The sequence below is a fragment of the Crocuta crocuta genome, unplaced genomic scaffold (genome assembly GCF_008692635.1).
Source record: "Crocuta crocuta isolate KB4526 unplaced genomic scaffold, BGI_CrCroc_1.0 scaffold20, whole genome shotgun sequence".
NCBI lineage: Eukaryota > Metazoa > Chordata > Mammalia > Carnivora > Hyaenidae > Crocuta > Crocuta crocuta.
This window is the reverse complement of record NW_027527932.1, coordinates 7,880,309-7,889,485: the sequence shown is the minus strand read 5'-3', so window position 1 is coordinate 7,889,485 and position 9,177 is coordinate 7,880,309. Positions and strand designations below refer to the sequence as shown.

Sequence of the window (9,177 nt, the reverse complement as noted above, 5' to 3'; positions counted from 1 at the left end):
ATTCTGGGAGAAGAAAAAAAAAAAAACTTTTTCCTTTGAAAATAATGAACTTCAGTCCCTGGCCCTCTGAACACTCACTGACTTATTCAAATGAAAACAAATTGTTGTGCTTCTAGAAGCTAGTGTTTTGTCGCTAGCTCAGTCTGAGATAGCACCTGGGAACTGTCACCCAAATGTTCAGATTCACAAGCAAGCATCGGTGCGCACAGGTGAACTTCTGGGACAGTGCCGCCACGCCGAACGTGACTGTCCCAAGGGACAGATATGTGACGGTGCGCCGCAGGCCAGTCACGTCATCTCATGCCCTCTTTTTCAACCGTATGTTCACAAATGTTTGAATTTATATTTAAACTCGACATCATTCAGCGGCGGTAAAACGCCCAAGCCTGCGCGGGACTGGTCCAAAGGGGGACATTGAACGTGACTGTCCACAAGCTCTAGTTCAAAATAGGAAAGCATCAGAATCAAAAACTGCTTGATTTCCTGCACAGCAAAGAGTCTTCCGGGACACATGGTCGCTCCGGACCCAAAGGGCATGTAGTAATACTTTAACTTGATTCCGTTACTGTAGAAGGCGGTCTTCATCTTCCCATTTTCATCAAGATATCGATCGTGTTTAAAAGTCTGCAATAAAAATACAAAGAAAATAAATCTAGCAGCTAGTTTTAAAGGAATGTATCTCTTTCTTGACCTGGAAGCTCCAAGAAGTAATTTTTGTTTTTAATCCGATCTGTTGGTCATTTAGCAAATTCCCTACTTTGACCCAGAAAGTAATAGGGAACAGGAGCTTAACAAGAACTGATGGGAACAGAAAAAGCTTTATAATACCTTCCATCCTGCCTAGGAGGCTAGTTCCTCTATTAGGCAGAACAAGAAGGGAAAGGTCAGATTAGAAACTAGAAGAGCCAGTGTATATATTAGCCTCTAATTTCCTGGATTCAGGAGCAGTACTGGTTAAGGAAAAAGAAAAGCAGCAGCTCTATTATCATGACTGCAAACGTCATTAAGCAAAGGTGATGTGATGACGAATACCAGGAATTTTAAAATTCAGGCCATCCCCCAGGTTTTCCAAAATACATGAATATTGGACATGACTCAGGGCACAATGCCTATCTGTGGTTTCAATGGTTAAATCAATTCCACAATGACAAATTTCCTCCTTATTTCCATGTGAGTGGGCATCAGCTGGATATGGAACTTCAGATGAACAGTCACTTACCAAGGGGTCTGGGTAGATTTCTGGATCTAAATGCATTAACTGCGGATAGAGAGCAATGATGTCGTCTTTGCGGATGTTATAGGAGCCATCTTGAAGATGCAAAGTGAAATCCTCTTTAGCAGTCCGGATGTTTAGGGAGGCACTGGAAAGCCTTAGAGACTCCTTGATGATACTATCTAAATATTGTTAAAGAAGAAAGAAGGAGAAGGAGGGAAAGAAGGATGAATGGAAGAAGAAATCATGTATTCAAATGCCTCATAATATGGAGCCTGAAATACTGCTCGCAGCCTATTACACAAACCTGAACGAACTAGGGGCAGCTGGCCGGATAAAACTTTTCCAAACTTTATTCTGTTGCCTCTATGCTGTAGCCGGTGATTCACGTGTGTCTGAATGTACTCTTTAATCTGATCACCTGAGTTTATGATAATCATTTGATAAAGATATAATCTTCTTGGTCATCAATGGGAACTGGACTTCTATAATTTTATAGATAAAATCATCTTATCTTCTACATGACACAAGACATCCACTCCAATTGAAAACTCAATAAATCACTTGTATGTGAATTATTCAAAGTTAATTACTTTTGAGATTTAATATACTGCTAACCGGTTTATATGGAAATATTTTCCCGGATGGTTAATGCCGCTTTAGTTGAGTGTTTCCAAGAACTCATTGTAATCACTACACTATCTGATGTTGTATGATATGCCCTGCTGCCTGGTAGATGTAGAGGGACAGAAAGAACCGCCCTACAAATAGCTAAAATATGCAGATCTATGAGAAGGTCTAGCCTCATCTTCTAGCCTCTGTCCTTTGAACTGTCATGCTTTAGGTGTTCATCACATGGTTGTATATAAAATCATAGCATATTGGCACTTTACAAATGAGAAAAGCAAGACCCCGCCCCAAAATGAAGTGATATGTCTGGGGTCATCCATGGTGGGCAGAACCCAACATAGAATCTATGCTTCTTGCCTCATGGTCACTTCCACTAAGACTTGTCACCCCTAATTACGTACGCTGGCTTCTTTCCTCAAGAGAAAAGTAACAAAACCAAGAAGAAAGCTCTTTACCACTGCAAACATAGAATACTTTTGTATTTCCATAAAACACAGAGAAGCAAAAATAAGCAAAGTAAAACCACCTTCAATCCCCTCACTCAACCCATGCAGCTAATTGCGGTTTCTTGATGGTACTTTTTCTTCCTTTGTTTCATGAAAATGAGGAATATGCTCCCATTAATCATAACATTAGTGGTAAGAGTCATAATGAAGAAGACAGAATAGGGCAGGACAGAGAAGCAATGGAGAATGTAGCGAAGTCCCACGTGAACACTGTATCTGGTTCCACCATTCTATCCCAGGTAAGAACTTAAATATCAATTTCCTCACTTGTTATATAGAAATTAGTCCCGTCATTGGATTGCTGTGAGGGTCAAACAGGACAACATGTGAGATACTTCGCTTGATGCTTACAAAGTAAGTACATAATGTACATGGACGATTACTGCTTGTGGGACACAGTCAATAAAATATAACGTAGTAAACATACCTAGCACGGGCATGTCATTCAGTTGCGTTTGAGTCAGACAAATAGGACTGCCTTCAAAGCTGATTTTTTGGCCCGCACTCTCTAGTGTTTTATTCACTTCTGCAGTAGCTGCTCTCAATGCTTCAGGGCTCCTATCAAAAGTTGAGAAAAAATGTACAGAAAATAAATGTTTTCTATACCAAAAGAGCAGCCAACGGATAGGAGTTTCCCCCTTCTTTGAACGAGGTGGTCAGGATACCAGAGAAGGTGTGGAAGGGGCATTCCTAGTTATTCGTTACTCCATTTTGTAGTTGTGTTTAGGTCCTTGGATATTAGCAAGAATCATTGCCTTACAAGGCCTTGCAACATAGAAGTAAAACTTTGGGCATACGTTTATAAATAAATGATTCTAATAAGGATTAAATGGTCAAATCGGTCATACACATAGCAATGGAGAAGGAAAATTGCCTGTAAGATAACAGTTATAAAGTATTAGCTAAGATGCAAATGGAAATCTAAATTTATTCTTAAAATCCATACCACGATTTCAGGTAGAACAACAGCTTTTCCATTCATAGTATAATGTATTGTTCTCACATGTTGACTTGTGAAATGAATGTTACTTCATTTTAGTGCATGGACATTTAGTAGACCCTCGCTGACATGGGAAAGGATCTATATAACATGATTGCAGTAAATTGAGTCTCAGAAATGTTTGACTCATAAGTATATGTGTGACTATCATAAAATGGCTACTATTACCTTTATGATATTATGTTGATATTGTAACCTTACTGTAAACGCATGAATTTATTCTGGACAGAGCTCTCTCAAGTACAAAACTTTGGAAGACATACAACATCTGAGACAGATTTGTAATGGGTTTTTATATCTGAAATTGTTTCTAAGTATTTTTTATATTAAAAGCATAACATAATCAACCGTCAATGGAAATTTGGCATTCCCAATGCTACAGAATAGTAATTTTGTGTCCATGTGACACTAAACACTGAATTTAACTGGAATAATTCAATAAGCAATTTGAATGTCAAATTTCTAAAAATACTTGGGAAGAAAATCATGTTATGTAAAGCATATAATACATAGAGTGTTTTTTATTACATAATTTAAAAGGCAAAATCTAGCTAAATCCCATCAGTAATGATGAATAATAATATGATTGATCCATAACTATCAAAGTTGGTCAAATAAACTCTAAGACAGAAGTTATAATGGAGCAAAACAAAACAAAACGAAAACAACAACAAACTGGTAAGCACAAATGATTAAGGCATAGGTACTGCCCTCTTCCTGTCCAGAAGTCAGAAGCACTTACATATATTTTTGTGATTATAAAGACAGAATTCATCAACTTAAGTAGGTGTCATGAGGAGCAGCTTGGGGTTGAAAGCCAGGGTTCTGGGCCCAGGCGGCCTGAACTGACCCTACATCATGTATTCTTTTCCCCGGGAAAGGTCTCTGCTTCCACAAACGCATTTACCAGTCACATTTACTTATGTCATTGTGAGGATTGGATGAGCCGATACATGTTAAGCACGTAAATGTCACACTCTTGATTGAAAGCATGACAAAACACAAGGACTCTTTTATTTTTTAAGTGAAAATAGTAGATTGTCTTCTTTCTATTAAAATAAAGAAATAAATGGATACGTTGGTTGGTACCTGATCGTTTGAAATAAGCTCCAGAAAGTCGCCGGAATGGTGTTTGCTTGTGACGCCCAGAGGACAGCAAGGTGTGTCTTAGCCTTCTCCACATCGTCTAAGGTGGAAAGCATGTCATTCAGAAACCTGACCAGTTCTGAGATATGGTCTCTCTTTCCCAGGTTCTCGTGGCGCAAGCCCTCTGCCAGTTTCTCCCGAGCGTGGTGTGCGGTCTTGAACACGTGAATGGGGAGGCCTGCTACCAGAGCTGGAAAGATTTTGTCAAACTGCTTGAAGTGGTCAAGGTTGTTTAGAATAAGCCCTTTTTGTGCATCCTGCCCTGTAAGATCTTTGCCAAAGAGAGTTAAATACCCAGCCTCAAACATCATGCGGTAGCAGAAGGAATACATCCCTTCTATCGCCCAGGCAGGCGTCTTTGATTTGGCTACCAGCGGACGTCTCATGACCAGTTGGAGATTCTCCATCATGGTTTCTGTGAGGCAATTCAAGGCATCACCCTGCAGGGTTTTGATGAAAGTCTTATTTATGTTTTCAGTGGTATTTCCGTCACTCGGGTCAATGCTTCTGTGCCCAAATACCTGGCGGATAAATGAAATGTGTGAAAAAAAGAGATGAAACTCGATGCAGTGCTAGAAAGTGGCTGAAGAACAGATCAGATACTTTCATAAATCTCTACTTGTTTAAAAAAAAAAATGGCAGGAGGGAAATTGGCCTTTCCACATTCGGTTTCAGAGCACTTTTCAAATATATGGCCAAATCATACCTTCCTGGAAATTCCACTTCTTAAGTGAAATATTCCTCAAACCACCACAGGTTGTCTATTTCTTACTTGTCTTATGCTACTGCATAGGTTTGAATGTTAATTTGGTACTAAACCATATTTGCTTTAATCGTCAGTTCTCTTTTATATTTTTTGTAGATGTGCTTTAACCAGACTATAATCTACTTAGAGCCAATACTGTGTCTAATAGTTCCTTGCAGAGACTCACTAAATATTGACTAATGCCTTTCTCTATAAAAGAGCCTTTTAGATTATAGCTAAAATGTCTGATCAGTTGCTTAACAAAATTAAATGATCAGTGTGGCGTAAGTATGGTAAAATTGTTGATCAGTGTACGTTTCCACCACATGTGCTCTGGGAGTCACATAGGCATCACTGACATGAGTGAGTCTGTACCTACCTTACTGATGCAGTGCCGTCTGGCTCAGTAAAATATTTCATTTTTATCTCACCCTAGGTGGTTAAGAAATGACAAATCTATACGTATTTTGACTTGTGAAATGATTAGAACCAAGAGGTTATGTCTAATTGGATTTATTATATTTCTAAGAGTCTCCATGTAAGGGTAGCCCTCTTCAGCATCTCTGTTTTTGAAGTCTAAGGACCTCAAAATGCTAAGTAGACTGACACATTCAGAAGCAGAAAACATACGAGCAGAATGCTGTATAAATGGGAAGCTGGTTACCTTTGCAGAAGTAGTGAAGTGAAACTTTTTCCAATCCAAGTATTTTCCATGGCACAACACTCTCTGGTATGACAAGGGATCTGTGAGGAAGTGGACATAGTTTCCCATCAATCTGCAGGTGAAAACAGGACCATGCTTCTTTTGACTTGCTCTTAGGAACTCCAGAGGGTTAGCACCAAATTGGAGAGCACATCCCAGGAATGGAATCAATCCATTCTCCAGAGGCGGTTCACCCATTTTTCTGTAAGACACAGATATATGATAGATATGAGGAATTACACATTGTTTTTTATTTACACCTGGTCTTTAAACGTTTACCACTGACTATCAACTCCAAATCTCTACAGTTCTAGATAGTTTTTTTGTTCACGGGGCCCTCACCTTTAACTAAAATAATGGGTTATATTAACTTAGTAACATGATATCTTGGTGAAAATTGCCGGAGTCGGGCTCCAGCAAGTTCAGGGGTCCCTGAAGGATGGATGGTGTCGGTGAGAGAGAATGAGAGAGCCACGGGATTCTTTCTAGTCACCAGGCAGGCATCTCTGCTCTGACTGAGACTCAACTTTATTTTATAAGTAAGTGTTTGAGGGATGGCACAGAAGTGGCATTTGCCTTAGACAATGATTTTTGATGACAGATTTCTTTGATATGTAAAAATTTCCCAGAACATAGATTTGTAGAAGACTCCTGCATACCCTTTATCAATAGTGATGATATAGGTGATTTAGATGCTTTCCTATGGAGAAGGAAGGTATCTTTAGCATTCGAATACAAGACAATGTTTTTAGCATAGCAAAGACAAAGTTAGTTCTTTGTGAGCAGGGGTCAATAGCCTGTTTGCTTAAGGGGAAGTATAAGGAAAAACAGGTTCCTCAGGAAGCACAATGCTTGCTCCCATAATCACAAAAGAAGAAGTTCCTACAATGAGTTTGTTCACAAGGTGCAATCAGCATATCAAGGCCAGAATAAGTCACTTCAAATACCAATCAACAAAGTGCTTGGGGGGGGGGGTCTCAGTGCTCAAGCAGAAACAATTAAATGAAGGTGGATATCAGTCATTATCTGACAAGAGACCTTGAAAACTTGCCTTAACTTCACAAGGACTTTTCTCAACTAGTGAGTTCAGAATAGCTCCCAACAGAAAATGATTTGCTAAATCCATCCATCCATCCATCCATCCATCCATCCATCCATCCATCCCGCAAAGACTCATTGATTGTCCACTGATAGTTATTTTCCCCAGTGATGAGGATAAAAGATTCAACAAGGCCAACGAGGTTCTTGCTCTCAGTACAGACGAAACTACCTACATTTTAGTGTTTATATTTTTTCTAAATATTGTTGGCCTGAGTATCTCAGAATGTTTTCTTTTATTGTTTTCTTTCAAGATACAGAATACTGAATTGCAGAGAAGATGGCAAAATTGAAGTTTTCAAAATCTTCATAATTTAAAGATTTTATATTCTTTAATGATATATGACAATAGGAAGAATCTCATTTTAAAAAATTAGCTGATTATAAGGTGAAATTATGTAAGTATTGACAAGATCATCAATTGTGATTCAACATTCATTCTATTTTTTTTGTGTTTTCTTTTGAAGTATAGTTGACACACAGTTTTTTTTTTTTTTTGAGAGAGTGAGTGCGAGTGAGGGTGGGAGAGAGGGAGAGAGAGAGAGAAAGAATCCCAAGCAGGTCCCATGCCCAGCGCAGAGTCCGATGTAGTGCTCAATCTCACAACCATAAAATCATGACGTGAGCCGAAACCAAGAGTCAGATGCTGAACCGACTGAGCCACCCAGGTGTTCCGACACACAGTCTTTCATGCTATTTTAAATGTTTTTCCTAAATAATATAAACATTAATTTCCCAGCATAAATTCCTATCCCTCTTGACAGAATTACTTAGCATAAAATAATTATTGTCATTGTATTAGTTCAAAGATAAGTAAGGTTCACTAAAACTAGAAATTATCAGGCCTGAATTAAAATACCTTAAAGTGCATGTGTACGCGCACACACACAGACACACACACAAACTTGTAAAAGATAGACAACACACAGCACTCTACATAGCTGAAGACATGCTGTGGGTAATTCTTTTGGAGATTGATGTAACAGAATACTTACATGCCCCTCCCCCAAATACTCTTTGAGTCAATCAGAAGATAAAGAAATATGGCTAAGTATGTGACTCTATTTGTATTTCTTGTACTCTTGAACCAATTATAAATAAATGACACACAAATAAAAGTGATAGTATATATATTTAGCAGTTTCCCAATTTAGCATGACTGATTATCATTAATGAGAAGAAAGCAATAGAATGATCAATGCAGGCTCTGTGCTCCTGTCCAAACCTAGGCTGAGTCTATACAATGCACAAGAACTAACAGAGCGTCTGTTTAATCCTTTTGTTAGAAAGATTCTAACCCCTTCCACTGCAGACCCCACTTATCACTGGTATCCTTACTAATCCAGACTTAACCTTTACAGACACGCATAAACATACAAAGAGACCTTATAAAATTTGTCGGGTATGTTAAATAAGTTCGTACAGTTTTGCATTACCATACGTGTGTGAAAACTAAAAGGGAAACGCTATCATTCTATCTTTTGTTAGATACAAGACACCACTTGAAATTTAAATTTAATGTTTTTGACTAAAAAAAGAATAAAATGCTAGTGAGTGTACACCACATATTTATATAACAATGAAGGTAAAAGAATATTACAGAATGAACTAAAATGCAATTTAAAGGTAAAACTTTCCTTACCTTCTCCTCATTCCAAGAATAAGCCATAAACAACAGCATACTGCTACGACAATCCCCCAGATCAAAGATATGGTCATCATTTTGCAAATGTAATGCAGACTCTGATCTGAGTCTCTGATTAGAAAGGCGGGATGTCACTAAACAGAGACTCCAGCTAGACTTTTATATAAGGGGAGATCCCACACTTGAGTGACCAAGGCAAACAATTAACCATTTGTTCATCTTATTAGGAAAAAAAAAGCCTGGCCTTGAACTAAGTCCACGGGTATCAGAAGAGGTTCCAAAACAATCAGAGACCTGCAATACTTGATAAGTTGAAGGTCTCTCAAACATACGCGGACTTAACATTCAGACCTGGTAACAGCAGCTAATATTGCAAGTTTAGTACGCTCATAAAAGGACAGAATATAAACATGTTCAGGATGAACATATCAAATAGCAATGCAAAATGTAATGATTGAAAGAAAAATAAGTGTACGTTATCATCCAACTAA

General features: G+C 38.3%; 1 protein-coding gene across 1 annotated transcript; it reads right to left on the bottom strand.

Moving 5' to 3' along the window:
• Positions 1-324: 324 nt before the first annotated feature.
• CYP7A1 (cytochrome P450 family 7 subfamily A member 1) lies at positions 325-8,763 on the bottom strand. The gene is made up of 6 exons (XM_077751843.1): positions 8,684-8,763; positions 5,905-6,145; positions 4,439-5,016; positions 2,777-2,907; positions 1,220-1,395; positions 325-624 (listed from the first exon to the last, which is right to left on the bottom strand). The coding sequence occupies exons 1-6, from the start codon at positions 8,761-8,763 to the stop codon at positions 325-327; spliced, it is 1,506 nt and encodes a 501-aa protein (XP_077607969.1).
• Positions 8,764-9,177: the final 414 nt, after the last annotated feature.